We start from the raw sequence: 18,645 nt of genomic DNA, 5'->3' as shown, positions 1-18,645 counted from the left end.
CAGTTTCCAACCATTCAGAACTCCTGTTTAGGGGATCTGATATCTTCTTCTGATCTCTGCAGGCGTACACATGGTGCATAGTCTTCTTATATATAAGCAAAACACTCATACAGTAATATGATACAGTAATATGAATCTTAAGAAGAACCTTAAAAACTAGTATCTCTGCTTTTGTTAATTTGGCTTTTAATATCCTGATATGTACTGTCCCATAAATAACTAAATAAATTGAAATTGATCTTTTAGTTCACTTTTAGCAAGGTCATGGATAATTAGGATCTGAGCCATTATCAAATCTAAGACCATCAGGAATGGGGAGATAAGCCAGTAAAGTGCTTGCTTTGCAAGGGTGAGGACCTGAGTTTGGGCATGGCAACAAGGCTAACTAACCTTAGGCTCCAGCTGTGGCTCTGGTGGTTGGGGTGGCTGGCCAGTTGGGCTAGGCAAAGTCTTTTGTGTCTGATTGAGAGAGAGACTGACTGATAGAAGAAGCTGCCAGGTATTGACTTCTAGCCTGGCACGCTGTACACATTTATCTCACACACACACACACACACACACACACACACACACACACACACACACACACACCAATCAAAAATAAGCTATCAGACTTAATAAAGACAAAGTTTGAGCTTGCAATATGATACTGTCATTTCATACTGTTTTCAGAGCAGTGTTTGGAAGAAGTTTAGTTTTTGTAAGAAGTGCAAGGAGTCCCAGGTGAAAGGGGTAGTAATGCCACTAAGGGGAAGAAGGTAAACAGTTTTCCTGACTTGAGATTGAAGCTGAATTTGCTTTTCTATTGGCCACCAAGAGAATCATGTCTGATTAATGATGTTACTAAAAGTACTCATTTATAATTAACAATATAGAAAACCTCACTTGTACCCAAGTTAAACAATAATTTCCTTTGCCTGTTTGTCTATTAGACTTGATACTTTGCCATATAGAATTGTATAAAGGCCAGTAATATGGTTATGGGAAAAGAAACTGTTATTAAGTCACTTGGGATTTATCCAATTCTCAAAGTTTACAGTACTTTTTAGATGTTCTAAATTTAGTTGTATAGCAGGGATTGTTAGAGGTATTTATGAATATGTTTCTGAACAGGTAATATGATATTACCTCTTAACTCTGTATGTGGAATAACATCCCCCCTTATTTGTTATAAATATTACATCTAAATCTTGTAAAATAGTGCTCAAAATATCCTATTATAATTGTCCATCAATCATTGTTGCTACCCTTCTTTTGAGAACTAGAAGAGGAAAGAGAGGGAAAAAATACTGCTGCCCTCTTCTGATAGCTGGAAGGGTGACTGGGAAGTGTAGAGTCTGTAGCAAGGCAGTGACCCCAAAAGTGCATAGGAGAGATGTGTAGACACTGTTGGTGGGTTATAATCACTAGCTTGATTCAGATACCAATGCAACATTTTTCTTGGTTTTTGTTTGTTTGTTTTTGTTTTGTTTTTGACTTTCCTGGAATTCACTCTGTAGACCAGGCTGGCCTCAAACTCACAGAGATCTGCCTGCCGAGTGCTGGGATTAAAGTCTTGCACCATCACCACCCTGCTTAGTTTATTTTTTTTAAGTAGTTATTTTTATGAAGTTTCAGATTTTATTTTTCATTTGATAAAATTAGGTCTTTTAATGATTCCATACTTAGGTTTTTAAAATGCAGATTGTGTGTGTGTGTGTGTTTGTGTTTGTGTTTTCTTTCAGTAATAGGTTGTATGATCTAATGTTAAAAGTCAAAGAATCAGGAACCAGACTACCTGGAATTCAGTGCTATCTTATCACTTGCTTGGTACTTTCCAAAAGCTGCTAAAGTGCTTCTGTACTTTAATTCTTTAAATCTGTAAGTGGGGATTATAATAGTCCTTGTTTTAACGATTAAGTGACATGTGTGTTTAGAATACTATGTAGCATCTGATATTAATTACTAGGAAAGTATTGTTACTCATGGCTATTTATTTATTCCTAGAGCCTCAGTCATTAAAGTATACATACATTTTACCATTGACTCAATCTCTAGCCCAGCAGCTGTGTTGTTTTGAGATAGGGTCTCACTATGTATCCCTGTCTGTCCCCTGGTACTTTAGTTTGAATATTCTTGTACTAAAATTTCCTGAGATTAGACAATATTTCTTTCAAATATTATCAAGTGTTCAAAATTAGAACTACTGGTTAGTACCATGAAGGCTGCTAGTATTGTGATTTTCCGTTTCCTTCTTTCTGCTTGTTAGCTTAATTTAAGCACACCTGAAGAGAGATTCCTAAAGGGTCATGATTCACTTCCTCAGACACCAAGCTTTCTCAATGTTGGAACCATGTTTTATTTCATCTTTAAATCACCCAAACCTAAATTTGCCTTGTGTTTATTTGGTAGCTCCATTAGGGGGAAAAAGAAGATGAGTGCATTTATACATTCTTTTTAGATAGATGATCAAATAGAAATCTTTTTAGGCTCCTAACGGATGTGTGATCTTTGGGGTTAGTTGTCTAACCTATCTTCTATTTCAATGAAGCACATGTGAAACTTTGTGTTTGGTTTTGTAAAACTATAATCATGTTACTTCTTTTTAAAGTCTGGATAACTGCCTAAACACCTTGTTGGTTTTCACATTATTTCAATATGTTTCATTTGTTTGGATAAGAATAAGTAGTATAAATAGTTTGCCAAATTTCTTAGTTGTGTTCTTTTTGTTGTGGACTTCGGCGTATAGACAAAAACACTGCAGATATGAGTGTAGTTTTTCTGCTCTTACATAGTGCCATTTTTGTGCCTCTTGTACAGTTTCTGGTCCATAATGTCATCAGTTGGGAAAGGTAGTTACCTGGAGGTAACACCATTGTATGAGAGTTTGAGGTAATTGAACCTAAGGTCTCATGAATGCTAAATACCACTGATTTATACACACTAATATTCTTTGCCCAAACTTTCATGAAAATGAGGATGTCTCTGGGTGGTGGCATTTCTGTAGCTGTGCTTATCTTCAGCTCTGCCAAATGACATCATCGTCCTCCAGATGGCCAGATATTTACCAGCTCACCAGCAGTGTGGGGGCATTCTCACTGCTTTGCCTTGTTACTTTTGCTGATCTTATGAATATGAAATAGCGTTCCTTGATATTTTATTTTAATAGCGTTCCTTGATATTTTAATTTGTATTATCCGGTAACTAGTATCCTTGATCCTCTTTATACATGTTGTTAGCCACTTGAATTTCCACATGAGTACTTCTTTACTTTTTAATTTTAGAAAGTATCCATTTTCATGGCATGTTTTTATGTTGTTCAGTTTTGTTTTTCTTGATTTTATGTGCAGCTGTTTTTAATTCTCAAAGTCTATATATTCATGAAAAATCTTCCCCTTAGTGACTACGATAACTAGGATTTCGCTATTTTATGTTGAATAATGTAGTCTTCTCAGATTTTTTCCCCCTATTCCTGTTTGCCAGACATTACTTTTCTTCATTTTACTCAAATATTCTCTTGCCCTGTCAGATGAGAAGTTGGTGATACTCAGGGGAATGAATAAGAAATATAACAGTACACGAGTGAAAAGTGGACAATTTTATAAAATTGAAGTAACCATGTGTAAAGTACTTTAACATATTCTCATGACTGTCTTTTTTTCTTAATTAGAAGTGCATTTTAGACTTGTCATTGTACAACCAATACCACTTGTTTGATGTCTTCATTGCTTCAGATGTTTACAATTGCATGAGTTGTGTATTTGAGGTTCCAGCAGAGCATTTTTTGGCCCTGAATGCTTGAGATGGTCCTTTGTCTCCTCTAAGAGCATTGAATTAACAATTGAAAACTTCTTCAGCCAGTGTCTTTGATTAGTGCAAATATGTGTGCGTATGCGTGCGTGCGTGCGTGCGTGCGTGCGTGCGTGCGTGCGTGCGTGCGTGCGTGCGTGCGTGCGTGCGTGCGTGCGTGCGTGCGTGCGTGCGTGCGTGCGTGCGTGCGTGCGTGCGTGCGTGCGTGCGTGCGTGCGTGCGTGCGTGCGTGCGTGCGTGCGTGCGTGCGTGCGTGCGTGCGTGCGTGCGGCCAGAGGTGTGTTGGATCTTCTTACTCTGGAATGAGAAGTAGTTGTGAGCACTTCCTGATAAGGAGACTGGGAACCAAATGTGGGTTCTGAAGTTTTTACTTCTGAAACTCATGTTTTAAGAGTGATATGAGACTCGGTGTGTGGTTTTGATGTGATTTTAAAGTTGATTTAAAAAATAGTGTGGGAGGCTAAAGAAATGGCTCATAGGTTAAAGAGCACTGGCTGCTCTTCCAGAGGACTGAGGTTGAATTCCCAGCACCCGTGGGACAGTTCATAACAAGATATGCATACATACAAGCAAAACACCTATATATGTAATATAATAAAATAATTTTTAAAAATTAAAATAAAAAGACTGTGGAAAACATATTTTTCTCCATTATTTTCAGCTTCATTTACCTCTTAATTCTCCTTTGCCTGGAAGTGAATTGACCAAGGAACCTTTTCGTTGGGATCAGAGACTATTTGCTTTAGTACTGCGGTTACCTGGCACCATGTCAGTAGAATCAGAACAGTTGACAGGTGTGCCTTTGGATGATTCTGCTATCACACCAATGTGTGAAGTGACAGGAGGTAAGTTTTTTGGTTTTGCTGGGGCTTAAAACAGTTTATCTGAATGGGCTAAAATGTACATTTCAAAATTTGTATTTATTTTTTTCAAACAATATTGATAGACCTGTAGTTATAAAATTGTATGTATTGATGACGGTCTATGGTCTTGACAAGTCAATAGTTGTAGTTACAGTTAGATTTCATGAATGTTAATTTTTTTATACTTACATAGCAAATGGTGGTATTTGAAGTTGTTAAACAAATTGTCTATAAAGATCACCAGTGATTTAGCTGGCATGGTGGTATATACCTTTAATCCCAATACTGAAGAGACATAGGCAGGTTCCTGCGTTCCCAACCAGCCAGGGCTGGCTACATAGTGATTCCCTATCTCAGAATAGAAATATTGTGGTCAGCCATTAATTAATTGTTTAGAAAATACAGACAAGTTATAATCTTAATGTAAAAATTGTTAAAAGAATTTTTTTAACAGAAACTAGAGAAGATGGATAAATCATTTTACAGATAAAATTCTGTTAATCTGAAATTGGTTGAAGAGAAAAAGCAACTTTTTCTATCTTTTTTTTTTTTTTTTTTTAGTTTTTGGTTTTTCGAGACAGGGTTTCTCTCTGGCTTTGGAGGCTGTCCTGGAACTAGCTCTTGTAGACCAGGCTGGTCTCAAACTCACAGAGATCTGCCTGCCTCTGCCTCCCGAGTGCTGGGATTAAAGGCGTGCGCCACCACCACCCGGCTAACTTTTTTCTGTCTTTATAAACTGAGCCTTATTCTATGTAATGTTCCTCTTATGATTTTGTTTATTCTTCCTTAAAATTGGGAAGTACCTACCTTGAATTAATTTCTTTTTTCCCTTTCTCTCTCTTTCTCTTTGTTCTTTCTCTCTCCTTCATTCACTCCCTTTCTCCTCTCTCTGTCTCTTTGTCGCTTTGTCTCTTTCTCTCTCTTTCCTTTCTTAATTTTTTGAGACAGGGTTTCTCTGTGTAGCCCTGGCTGTCTTGGAACTCACTTTGTAGACCAGGCTGGCCTCAACTCACAGAGACCCACCTGTCTCTGCCTCACGAGTTCTGGGATTAAAGGCATGCACCACCTCTGCCTGGCTATATTGAATTTCTATTAGTTGTCAGAAACCTTACTATAGTTTTTCCAGGAAGTAGACTTCTTGCAACTAACTAGTTCATTCTTTTTATCTCAGGCCGCTCATACTCTGTATGCTCTCCAAGAATGCTTAATCAGTGTCTGGAATCCTTGGTGCAGAAAGTACAAAGTGGGGTGGTAATAAACTTTGAAAAGGCAGGACCAGATCCTTCCCCTGTAGAAGGTATTGTTGTATTTTTCCGTACAATCATCGTCAGTTTGATTTAATGACTTAATTGAACTAGACGCTTCCCCCAGAGTGAGTGAGTGTGTGTGTGTGTGTGTGTGTGTGTGTGTGTGTGTGTGTGTGTGTGTGTGAGTGTGAGATTGAGAGAGAGAGAGAGAGAGAGAGAGAGAGAGAGAGAGAGAGAAAGAGAGTGAGTGTTGGCCTTGAAGATCAATAAGGCTAGCTGAGTGTGATGGGCCGCAATTTAAATCCAAGCATCTGGGAAGCAGGGGTGGGTAGATCTCTGAGTTCAAGACCAGCAGGACAGCCAGGGTTACACAGAGAAATCCTATCTCAAAATAAAATAATAAAATTTAAGATTAACAAAGGCAGTTTTCATGGGTACAGAAAGGAAGATAGTAAGAATATTAGTATAAACTGGTGGTTTAGGAGCATCAACTTTTTTGTAATAAAGATTGTTGTCTGAAGTTTTAGAGGACCAAACACTCTTTTAACTGTCTATAGATAGAGCAAACTCATATTTCCTTTTTACTTTTAGATCATTGACTTTAGTAATTTGCCTTTCCTATGCTTGGTAAGTCTTATGTTCTACCTGAGATGCTTATTCAGTTCTTTAGCTACTGTTGCTGTAAGCATAAGGACATAATGGTTTGTGTGGACACCAAAATGAGAAGCCAGTCTTTGCTGTTGAGGTTGGTTCATTAAACATCCAGCTCTGCTCCACCTGACTTTATTCTCTGCTTGGTGTCCATAAACTATATATAACAGCCAGTGGATCTGAGGGTTTCCATAGATCCCATGACAGTTATCCATAGCTTCAGAATTAGAGTATCAGAGGCAGTTTGCTATGGTAATTGACTAGAGAATGGTTGAGAGAAGAAAAAGGCCATGGGGTGAGTTAATGAGAACACTCAGAGGTGATCCAGGGAGGGATCAGATGACAGGAAGACTATAGTGAATCATTGTGTCAAGTTTATATAATAAAAAATTTTAAAGGTTATTAGAATGTATTTTCTTTACAATTATTTTAATGTTTGATTTAGGCCTAAGTCTAAACTGAGTAAAATGTTTATTGAATTCTTTCAGAGAATTTCTGTTTTGCTAGAATTGATTGAAGGTAATTTAGCTAGTTTTTCTTTTGCCATGGTTAGCCTTTAATTCTAAGGTTGTTGTATCTTTTAACTGTGTGTGCAGTGGATTCAGTCCAGGTACTTTCCTTGATTGATAAGTGACCCACCATTAGCAATACTTTGATGCTATTTACTGTGTGTCTGGCACTGTTTTGATAGTGGATATACAGAGATAAAGAATGCAAAGTGAGTGCTTGCCTTTATCCTCTGGCAGGGAAAGTATGTAATTTATTAAATTCACTGTGAAATTTGTTTTACACATTCTGATTGGGTGAGCGAAAGATAAAACCTTTGGGTTGATGAAATCAAATTTGAAATGGGCAGATTTTACTAGCTAGTGAACTGCAGTCTAATTTAATTGTTAAGCAGTCATGGTATTCCCACTTAAGAAATAGAGGAAAGTTCATGTATCAACAGGCACTAGAATATTTTTTAATGAATATTAATGGATGTAATTTTTTGTCCCTTAATGTTGTGTTTTCTTTGTTCTAACTTCCTTGCTGTAGATGGGCAGCCAGATATATCAAGACCTTTTGGATCTCAGCCTTGGCATAGCTGTCACAAACTAATATATGTCAGACCAAATCCTAAAACCGGGGTTCCTATAGGACACTGGCCTGTTCCAGAGTCTTTTTGGCCAGATCAGAATTCTCCAACACTAGTAAGTACCAGAGAGACCATAGCCACTCGATGATAACCATGTAGATGGTAAAACCCTAGATGGCTTGTTTTGTGGAGCTCCTTGTTTTTGAGAGACGGTCCTGCCATGCTGCTGAGGCCTTCTTGAGCTAACTGTGTAGCACAGGCTGGCTTGAAGCATAATGTGATTTTTAAGACCAATTGTTATTTAAAGGTGTGGTTTCTTACAGAAATCAGACAGATATATAAAGTGCTATGAGCCATTATTTGCTTCCACTTATGGTGTTATGAAGCAAGAGAAAAAAAGTATCTTGTTTTCCTTTGGAATTTAATACTATCTTATCTTTTTGTTACTGATATTAGATACTGAATTGTAAATGTAGTAAGATTTCCTTATTTGGATTTTGTTTTGTTTTGAGACAGGGTTTCTTTGTGTGGCCTTGACTGTTCTAGAACTAGCTCACAGAGATAGTTGTCCTAGAACTCATAGATATCAGCCTGCCTCTTCCTCCCGAGTGCTGGGGTTAAAGGTGTGCACTACTGCCATGTTTATTTGTATTTTAATTGTAATGTAGCATGAGGATTTATCCTTGGGGTGCAATTTAAATTTAAATGAAGGCTTAGAATACTTGTGATAGTTTGCCTGTAAATCTTTCGGGTCATAGTCTTGAAATCCATGATCACTTGTACACCTGTAGTTGTGTTCATTGTTGCAACTTGGAAGTTTAGCTTATAGGGATTTTTCTTATTTTGCCTACATGAATTGTTTTATAAATATTGATGGTTGTTAAATAATCATGATACATTATCAGTATTCTTTATGGTAGAAAAAATTTAAAAACCTAAATAGCTATTATAATTAATTTTTTATAAATTGTTATACTATAACTTACAGAATAAAATCATAATAAAAAATCATACCTATTCAGACTTGCTTAATCGACTATTTTTTCAGATTAGTTCTTTTTTTGTAGTGTCTACCTTGTTTATTCTTTTTTCTTTTCCTTTTAAATGTATTTAATTTTTTGGTTTGCCCTTATGAACAATTTTTCCATTTCATTGGTGATTTTTCCTTTTTTTTTCCAGAACTTTTTTTGAACTCTTTCCATATTTTTATGAAATATCATCTTGGTTATTAATGCTATCATATTAATGACTGCAGTATCTATAGTATTTCATGGAAAGTGAAAAATAATGGAAGTTAAAAAAAAAAAAGGAACAAGGTGCATTTAGAGGAGGGGAGAGGTAACTGGAATACTGTTAAATAAACCAAACTGCTTGTGGCTTAAAATACAAGAGATTAGGGAATGTGAGCTTTCCCAGAGTGCATTTGAAGTTGTTTTTAAGGAGTCACCACTTCAGGAAAGTAACTTGGTTTTTATTTGGAGCAAATTAAGAAGTTGGAAGGGTAGGTAGTTTACCTGCTGGGTTAGTAATATGGTTTATTTGAGATACTTTTTTTTTTTTCTAAAATGATGAAAGAGAATCATGAGAAATAATACTGGAAAGAGCTCTTTAAAATTTGGTAATTGAAGGCTATTAGCAGGGGAATGGCATTTCTACAAATTATAATTTTCAAATAAATATTGTTACTGAAGTTAAAAGTGATTTCCCCACTAACTGTGGGCCTCTGGATCATCTCTCTTGTCTTTTAAGATTGTTTTGGGAGTTAAATGGAAATATATAAGAGAATCTTCTGTAACTAAATATAGAGGGTTTTCTTCCTGGAAAAGGAAAGAGAAATTTTTAAGAGTACTTGAAAGATATTAGACAAACTTAAAATATTTAAAACCTTTATTTAAAGTTACAGTATTTGGGTAAAATACCTCCCCTTCCGAAAATATGTTTAAACAAAATGCAGCAAGGCAAGAGTAGATTGAACATCTTGAACATTACCAGTTTGGGGGCAGATCCTCAGGCATATGTAAAGTTTTGTGGACTGCAAGAGCAGGGCAGAATGACAGGAAATGGTACTGAATTGCTTGGTCGGTGTGTGTTTGGAGTGCATATTAGGAAGAGATACTAGAAAATGCTCCCAGAGATTGGTTCTTGGCAACTTACTCATGCTCTGAAATTTAGTTTTTGGTTTTTCGAGACAGGGTTTCTCTGGTTTTGGAGGCTGTCCTGGAAGTAGCTCTTGTAGACCAGGCTGTTCTCGAACTCACAGAGATCCGCCTGCCTCTGCCTCCCGAGTGCTGGGATTAAAGGTGTGAGCCACCAACGCACGGCTGAAATTTAGTTTTAAAGGAGAAAATGATGAAGGAATCAGAATGAACACAGGGGCAAGAAAGATGATAAGCTATTCATGCAACTAACTATATGTGGGCAGCTTGACTGGAGCATGAAGTCTGTCTGTAGGTCATGACTGAATAATGATTTAGAGACCAAAGCAGTAAGGCTTTTATTTGAGAAATTAAAGGAGTTTGGGACCCTGCCCCCTTTTTGTGATGGCTACTACTTTTACTATTTTTTACTAAATTTTGCATAATTTTTTAGGTAGGGAACTACATAAAATGACAGCATGGTTATTGGAGTGGGCTAACTAGTCAGGGATTCTGATTAAAAACGCAATTAATTGTTAAACTGAAGATTTGAACTGAAGTGGTAAAGATTAGTTGCTAAAATTGGGGATTTGATACTGTCCAAAAGAAGGTGGCAGCAGCTAGCACTGAACATGAATCCTGTTTATGTTCTGGTAAGTTCCTCCGAAATGCACTGTTACTTTGTCTACGTCTTCGACAGGTAAAATGGCAAGGTTATTAGAAGAGGACTTGTCGTTTGGAGAGAAATAAATTAGATCTAATTTATCTGAAGGCTGTGTAAGAGTCAGAATATGTCCGACTCTTAATATATATATATATATATATTAGTAGACAACTGTAGACATACAGGAAATAAGATAATTTTAATCCTTGAATATAGATTTGAGAGCCACCAGAGTATAGATAGCTCTGAAGCCAACTGAGTCCTTTCTGGCAATGAAATCTCAAATTTTAGTTCATATATTTTTCCTGACTGATGAGGTTTTTTATAAAGAAGACTGACTATATTGGGAGATAAAGAAGTTAGTATCACGTCTTTTTTTTCCTGTACATATATTTTTATCGTCTTTTAATAATTTCACTGTTAGGTGAGATACTCTGAGACTCATTTATTTTACAATGCTATTAGCACACTAGATCCAAAACTTACCTCCACTAGTGAATTACCAGTGAAACTCATATCTATACATCAGCAACTTAAATCCATTTACATTTCAATAACTACTTATTTTACACCATCAAAAGGGTCTTAGGACTGTGTTATTAATTTTAAAATGAGAAAATCTCTTACTTATCACAGCTATACACCAATATCTTAAAGTCCTGTATTGTCCCACTCTTTTCCTTAAAATTATATTCCAAATATATCTTTAAATACCTATTCACAAGAAGTCCTGATTTCTTCTGGGCTTTTTATTATTGAGGTACAGTATCTATGCTGGTCAGCCCTCTACTGTGTTTGCTTCTTAACTACATTAAAACAGTGCAAGTGTAAACATTCGTTGGGAGCACTGTGGAAAGCACATAAAACAATGGGTTAGACATAGAAGAAAAACTGAGGACATGTGATTGTTGTGTCCTGTCGCTAGAAATGTACTAGCAAGTTGGTACTGTGCATGAGTACAATTTAAGACTGCTCCCCAACTTTTTTTTTCATTTTAATTGTTTATTGTTGCAGAATAAAGCACCTCAAAGCTGAACATCTTAAGATAGTCACTGTTTTTTGTTTGTGTTTTTTTTATCATTTTTTATTTGAAATTAGAAACAAGATTGATTTATATGACAGTCCCAGTTCCCTTCTCCCTCCATTCCTCCCCTACCACCCCCCCCAACCAAAACCCTACCTATCACATACCCTTTCTTCTATTCTTCACCTGACTCAACCTTTCTGCTCCCTCATGACCTCTGTATCCTTCCTCTTCTTCCCTTCTCATTCTCATAGCTTCCTCCCCCCTTCCCCATGCTCTCAATTTGCTCAGGAGATCTTGTCCCTTTCCCCTTCTCTGGGGGAACATGTATGTCTCTCTTAGGGTCCTCCTTGTTTCTTGGCTTCTCTGGCGGTGTGGATTGTATACTGGTAATCCTTTGCTGTATGTCTAATGTCCATATATGAATGAGTACATACCATGTTTGTCTTTTTGTGACTGGGTCACCTCACTAAGGATGGTTTCTTCTAGTTCCATCTATTTGCCTGTGAATTTCAAGATTCCATTGTGGTCTCTCCCCCCCCCCCTGCTGAGTAGTACTCCATTGTGTAAATGTACCACATTTTCTCTATCCATTCTTCAGTTGAGGGCATTTAGGTTGCTTCAAGGTTCTGGCTATTACAAATAATGCTGCTACGAACATAGTTGAACAGATGACAGATGTCCTTGTATGAATGTGCCTCTTTTGGGTATATGTCTAGGAGTGGAATTGCTGGATCTTTTGGTAGACTGATTCCATTTTCTTGAGGAACCAACATACTGATTTCCAAAGTTGCTGTACGAGTTTGCAGTCCCACCAGCAGTGGAGGAGTGTTCCCCTTTCTCCACATCCTCTCCAGCATAAACTGTCATTGGTGTTTTTGATTTTGGCCATTCTAGCAGGAGTAAGATGGTATCTCAAAGTATATCTCGTCTTTTTTAAATTAATTAATTTATTATTTCTACAGTGTTCTTCCTGCATGTAGCCCTGCAGGCCAGAAGAGGGCACCAGATCTTATTATGGATGGTTGTGAGCCATTATGTGGTTGCTGGGAATTGAACTCAGGACATCTGGAAGAGCAGTCAGTGCTCTTAGTCTCTGAGCCATCTCTCCAGACCCGTATCATATCTTTTTTAAGTGTTACGTTTATGCCTCTAGGACAGGGATCTTCAAAATAAGGGGTTAGGTACCTTAGGAATAAATATACCAAATGAATAACCTGTCAGAGGAATCCATTGGGGAATATATAAATAAAATTTGTATCTTTTATTATATATACATTCTATTATGTATATCTGTTAATAGTTTATAAATAGTATTTGAATATTATATATTCAGAAATTAATCAAGGAATGATTAGTTTGGAAGTTACTGCTCTATATATGTAATTAATTGCCACAAATGAAGACTTGTCTATTTCTTCTTTCTTGGGTATAAAAATAGTGAATGGCTTTTAATTCTAAATTAGTTGAATGCTTTTATTCTAAATTTTGCATTTATGATAAATTTAATTAAAATTTAGTTTTTCATTTTGCAGGTTTTGATGTTTTTCTTTTTTCTTGGAGATATTACATAATTTAAACATTGATTTGTTTTTCCAGCTTAATGGTATTTATTTCTAGTAAATCAAACTTACAAAACTGAGGAAGTAAACTTTGATAAGAGCAAGGTACTTAAAAATGTGTTGGTTTCTGGTATTTTGTTAAATAGTAATGAGATTTTCCCCTCCAGCCACCTCGCACATCTCATCCCGTAGTGAAGTTTTCGTGTACAGACTGTGAGCCAATGGTTATTGACAAACTGCCTTTTGACAAGTATGAGTTGGAACCTTCACCGCTGACTCAGTTTATTCTAGAAAGGAAATCTCCTCAAACATGTTGGCAGGTAAGCTGAAACACTTCAGTGTATAAAATGTTCAGGCGAAATCTTCCTTCCTTCCTTCCTTCCTTCCTTCCTTCCTTCCTTCCTTCCTTCCTTCCTTCCTTCCTTCCTCCCTCCCTCCCTCCCTCCCCTCCCTCCCTCCTCCCTCCCTCCCCCTCTCTCCCCTCCCTCCCCCTTTCTCTCCTTCCCTCTATCCCTTCCTCACTAGGGTTTCTATGTTTAATAGCCCTGGCTGTCCTAGAACTCACTCTGTAGACTAGGCTGGCCTCGAACTCACTGAGATGTGCCTGCTTCTACCTCCTGAGTGCTGGGAATTAAAGGAGTGTGCCACCACCACCTGTCCCCGAGATGTTTCTTATAAAGCTAAACTGGGGTACTGGAGAGATGGGCCAGTCAGTAATGTATCCTGCTGTAAAAGCACAAAGATCTGATAATCCAGATTTTGGGTTCCCAGAACCCGTGTAAAAAGCCAGGCACAACAGCCTATCCTCGAATTGGGGAGGAGACCTGGGATTCATTGACTGGATAGTCTGGCTGAAATGGTGAGCTCTAGATTCAGTAAGAAACCATGTCTCAAAGAATAAAACAGAGAACAATTGAGGAGGACACCCAGGGTCAACCTCTGGCTTCCACACATACCTGCATATACACGTGTATACATATACACACAAGCAAACTGAATTAATCCATGGTTTGCATAGCATCCACTGCAGGTTTATTGAATATGGATTCTAACTTTTCTTTTTAAACAGGTATATGTGAGCAATAGTGCAAAGTATAATGAACTTGGTCATCCCTTTGGTTACTTGAAAGCTAGTACAGCACTGAACTGTGTCAACTTATTTGTGATGCCTTACAATTACCCAGTCCTCCTTCCTCTCTTAGGTAAGTCATTCTTGTCATGTGTTCTTCTTATCTCTGGAAATTAATGAGAATGCTAAACATATTTAAGAGCATTTCAGTTATAACCTGCTTTTGTTTATGATAAATTAAGTGTTTGTGAAATCCTTACATTTTACAAACAGAGGTACTACTATATCTAAAAGTTTTAAAATTAAATATTCTTATAAACGATGCTTTCTGGTGAAGATTTTCTGCTTAATGCACAGAGCATGCTAAATTCATTAAAATCTGAGTACATGTTCTAAGAATTTACCCAACTTTCTATTTGGAAAACAGTTTCGTATGAGTATGTACATGTGGAAGTGACAGGTCATCCTTGTGTATTATTGTTCAAGGAACCATCCATTCAGTAATGGTTGGGTTGTTTAATTTTATGTTTATTTTTATATAAAAACATGTGATCATGTATACATATGTGTCATGATGCATGTTTGGCAGTCAGGACCACTTGTGGGAGTTGGTTTTCCTTTTACCATATGGATGTTGAGGATAGGATTCAGGTGGTTTGGCTTTGTTGCAAGTACCTTAACCCATTCAGCCATCTTACCTGCCCAGAAAATACATTTATAATCCAGGAATTTGTTCTAACATGGGAAAGCCCAGTGTTTGTTTTCAGGCTCAATCTGGCTGTCATTTTTGAAGAGTGCTGAGAAACAATCCTTCCACAAAACACCAGATTTAAAAGTTGTAGTGAAGATATTATAGGGTTTTTGTTTTTTTTTTTTTGTAGGAACTATTGTACATACTTGGTTTTCTAGCAGGATATAACATTTTCTTTTCCTTGTGTATTTTCTGATGCTATTTCATTAATACATAGACCATAATTTTAGACCATAATTAATACCATTTCACCTTTAAATTTGAGTTACAAACAAGAACCTAGAGCTAGGTTTCCTGCTCTTTGTTAAGATTTTCTGGTGTTACTGCCTCAGCAGTAACAACCAAGCTGACTTGAGGAGCTTTGACTAGATCACAGTGAGTAATGCTGCTCTCCTGTTGACTGTTCCCAGATGACTTGTTCAAAGTGCACAAAGCAAAGCCAACGCTCAAGTGGAGACAGTCATTTGAAAGTTATTTGAAGACAATGCCTCCCTACTATCTTGGGGTAAGAATAACATTGTTAAAATAGACCTTAATGCTTATAGCTTATTGTTGGTATTACAACCTTTTACTCATCACTGTAGATGACATGAAAATTGAATGTACAGATGACTTACTTTGAGTATAATGATGTAAATTTTAGTGGCTTATAGAATAATTGTGGTTGTGAAAATATGTGAATACTGTATAGCAGAGGTCAGGTACTGTCTTAGTGTGATGTGTCTGTTAATGGTGTTTACTCCTTACAGTCACAGATGTAGGTCAGGAATCAAAAGTAAAGTGGTTATTCCTAGCTCTAGTTTCTACTTTAATGCAAGAATTTTCTATTTTTGTCTAGAACTAATCTTTCTAAGCAGCCCCCTTGTATCATAAGATTAATAACTTGGTTTTATGATTTTAAGCATTTAGTCTAGCACAGGGTGCTTGTCCTGTTAGAGAGTAAGAAAGGACCTGTAGATATCTCAACTCAGTTATCTTTCATAGCAATCTTTAAAACTTAGCCAGAGCTTCATGAGCATTCAATATGAGCTCTGGGATTTGATTTCAGGAGACGCCAGTACATAGGCACTTTCCATGCCATTGGTTTTCTGGCGGTGTCTCATCTACATAGATTAGGCATGCTTGCTGGTGATATTTTACTGTGTCAAGAGACTTTGAATTAGCACCTACTTACTACTGAAGATTTTTACTGTTATATGTGTGTTGTAAAGTTTTTATTCTGCTATTTTGTTTCTTTTTCCTCTTCAGAGCTTGTTTGCTTTTCAGCTCAGGTAATGATAGTAATAGTGAGGGTGGAGACCTGTTGAATGTTTACTGTATGCCAGGTGCTTTATAATATAAGGCTTCCCATGCATTAACTCACATAATTCCATGACACCTGATCAAGATAGACATTACTGTCCTCCCTTTGAAAGTGAAAGCTAAAAGAGGAGAATCTGTCACTAGTTCAGCTGGTGTGCTAAGCTGCAGTTCAGCTGCTTACCCTTGGGTGGCAGTCAGACTGGCCCCATGGTGTGTCTGCTCCTGTCTTCCACATGAGTCCATGGTACTGAGCACTTCAGGACTTCAAACTTACTGCCCTGGAATAGATTATTATGCTTCTAATACATGTTAACTATCTTTAGTTGCTTTTCATGCTACTTATAAACATTTTATTAAAATACAAATAATTACTATATTATGTTACTTTTAAGACAAAGAATGCAATTTGGGGTGAGAAGTTTTAAAAAGTCACTATATAGAACATTTTTAACAAACTTGACATTGAATGCTGTTTTCTTTTCTATAGCCCTTGAAGAAAGCTGTTAGGATGATGGGTGCACCTAATCTTATAGCAGACAGTATGGAGTATGGACTCAGTTACAGTGTCATTTCATACCTCAAAAAATTGAGTCAGCAGGTAATGTCAGAAAGTGGAAATGAGCATTAAGAATTTGTCTGATAGCTGGCTGGGCAGTGGTGGTGTATGCCTTTCATACCAGCACTCATGAGGCAGAATCAGGTGGATCTCTGTCAGTTCGAGGCCAGCCTGGTCTACAAGGTGAGTTCCAGGACAGCCAGAGCTGTTAATACAGAGAAACCCCATCTCATAAAACAAACAAACAAGAAAAAGAATTTGATTGATAGCTAAGATGGTTAATAGTCTAGAAGCTAGTTCTTGATAACTTTCCTCTTTATTGGTGTGGTGCTGGGATCAAACCCACATGGTGGGCGAGCACTTTGCAACTTATCTAAGATTGTTGGCTAACACTTTCTTTTATTTTGAGGCAAGTTAGTCCACTCTAGACTAGAATTTGGCAATCCTGTTTGAGTCTCTTGAGTAGCTATGATTGCACCATAGCCAACAGACTACAAGCTAGTTCTTGCTGGTTCTAAATTTTTAGTAATTCTCATTTATGAATATGGCTTAATTTCTATACATGATTATTGTGAGTTTTTTGTTTTTGTTTTTTGAGAAATTATTTTAGAAAGCTCTTTCCCTTAGGGAAAAAAGTACCATTTCATTTTGCTTCGTGTTTTAAAACCATAATTTTTTGGAACTGTTTCTTTGGAATTGTTTGTAAAACCTTGGGATTGTATTATTCTAGCTATAAGTTCTATGAATAAATACTGTGAATATCAAGCAGTAGGCAATTGACTTCCATCCAAACTGTGTCTTTTAAAATAATTTTCCTAGTATTTTAGACATCTCTCTCAAACTTAGAACGAATCAAAATGTGGCTAAAGTTTACATCAGTGTTTGCCACATCTATAAATGTGTAGTTATGTGTTAATCATAATGTCTTCAAACAATTTGGTGTCTTATTTCCTGTAGCCTCTGAATTGGGAATGTTTTCTTTTATGAAACATTTATAGTTAATGGTTTATGTGCAATGGGCATTAATAAATAAAATAACCTGAAGGAATGTTTGTCTTGCTGCAAAAGTTTAGAGTTGTAATTTTTTTGTTTTTGTTTTTGTTTGAGACAGGGCTTCTTTGCAGCTCACTCTGTAGAACAGGCTGTCCTCAAATTCAGACATCTCCCTGCCTCTGCCTCCCAAGTGCTGGATCAAAGGCCTGCTCCACCTCTACCTGGTTGAATTGTAATTATTTTAATTGATAAGGTATTGTTATTTAAGGTATGTTTGGTTTACTAGTTCTCAATGTAAGCTGTGATTATTTGAGACTTTATTTTTTCCAGTGCAATAAATAATTTATGAAAGGGCATATTCCCTAATATCAGATTTATAAACTTAGATTATATTGATGCAATTCTTGTTTCTTTTTTATTTTAGGCCAAAATTGAATCTGATAGAGTCATCGGATCCGTAGGCAAAAAAGTAGTGCAGGAAACTGGAATTAAAGTCCGAAGTCGGTCACATGGTTTGTCAATGGCACATAGGAAAGGTTTTCAACAAGTTCTGCAGGGAATTTCAGAGGATGTCCCCCACAGGCTGCTAGACCTTAATATGAAGGAGTACACTGGGTTCCAGGTTGCTTTACTAAATAAGGTAACAATCAGCTTAAAACTGCTTTAGTTGTGTTGTATTCTTTATAGAGCAAGTCATAGTTTATATAGCTAGCATTCAATTTGTCTGAGCTTCAAGAGGCCCTTTTATATGGCTGCATAATGATACTCATTGTATTACCACTGAACATTGAGTTTTGGAATTCAAACAGAAATTGTATATGGCGTGATGAGTTGAGTGATGAGTAGTATTTCTTTTATAGATGTAAACAAAGACTTAAAGATTTCTAAAAAAATTATAGAGCTGATATTAGAATTCACTTACATTGAAGACCTTAAAATACTTTATACTCATTATTAAAAC

The 18,645-nt window shown here is 36.7% G+C and overlaps 1 protein-coding gene across 4 annotated transcripts in view; it reads left to right on the top strand.

Annotated features, from left to right (window-relative positions):
- The window catches only part of Ints6 (integrator complex subunit 6), an 80,509-nt gene that overhangs the window by 38,245 nt on the left and 23,619 nt on the right, over positions 1-18,645 (top strand). For all 4 annotated transcript variants that reach the window (XM_027390364.2, XM_027390365.2, XM_027390363.2 and 1 more), the window contains 8 exons: positions 4,451-4,634; positions 5,824-5,949; positions 7,589-7,743; positions 13,181-13,333; positions 14,083-14,215; positions 15,244-15,338; positions 16,623-16,733; positions 18,109-18,324. In XM_027390364.2, coding sequence (XP_027246165.1) covers positions 4,451-4,634; positions 5,824-5,949; positions 7,589-7,743; positions 13,181-13,333; positions 14,083-14,215; positions 15,244-15,338; positions 16,623-16,733; positions 18,109-18,324 — 1,173 coding nt within the window. The remainder of the gene's footprint in view (positions 1-4,450; positions 4,635-5,823; positions 5,950-7,588; positions 7,744-13,180; positions 13,334-14,082; positions 14,216-15,243; positions 15,339-16,622; positions 16,734-18,108; positions 18,325-18,645) is intronic.

The sequence above is a fragment of the Cricetulus griseus genome, assembly GCF_003668045.3.
Source record: "Cricetulus griseus strain 17A/GY chromosome 1 unlocalized genomic scaffold, alternate assembly CriGri-PICRH-1.0 chr1_1, whole genome shotgun sequence".
Taxonomy (NCBI): Eukaryota; Metazoa; Chordata; class Mammalia; order Rodentia; family Cricetidae; genus Cricetulus; species Cricetulus griseus.
Note: the sequence above shows the minus strand (reverse complement) of the source record. Positions and strands in the feature narration are given on the sequence as shown.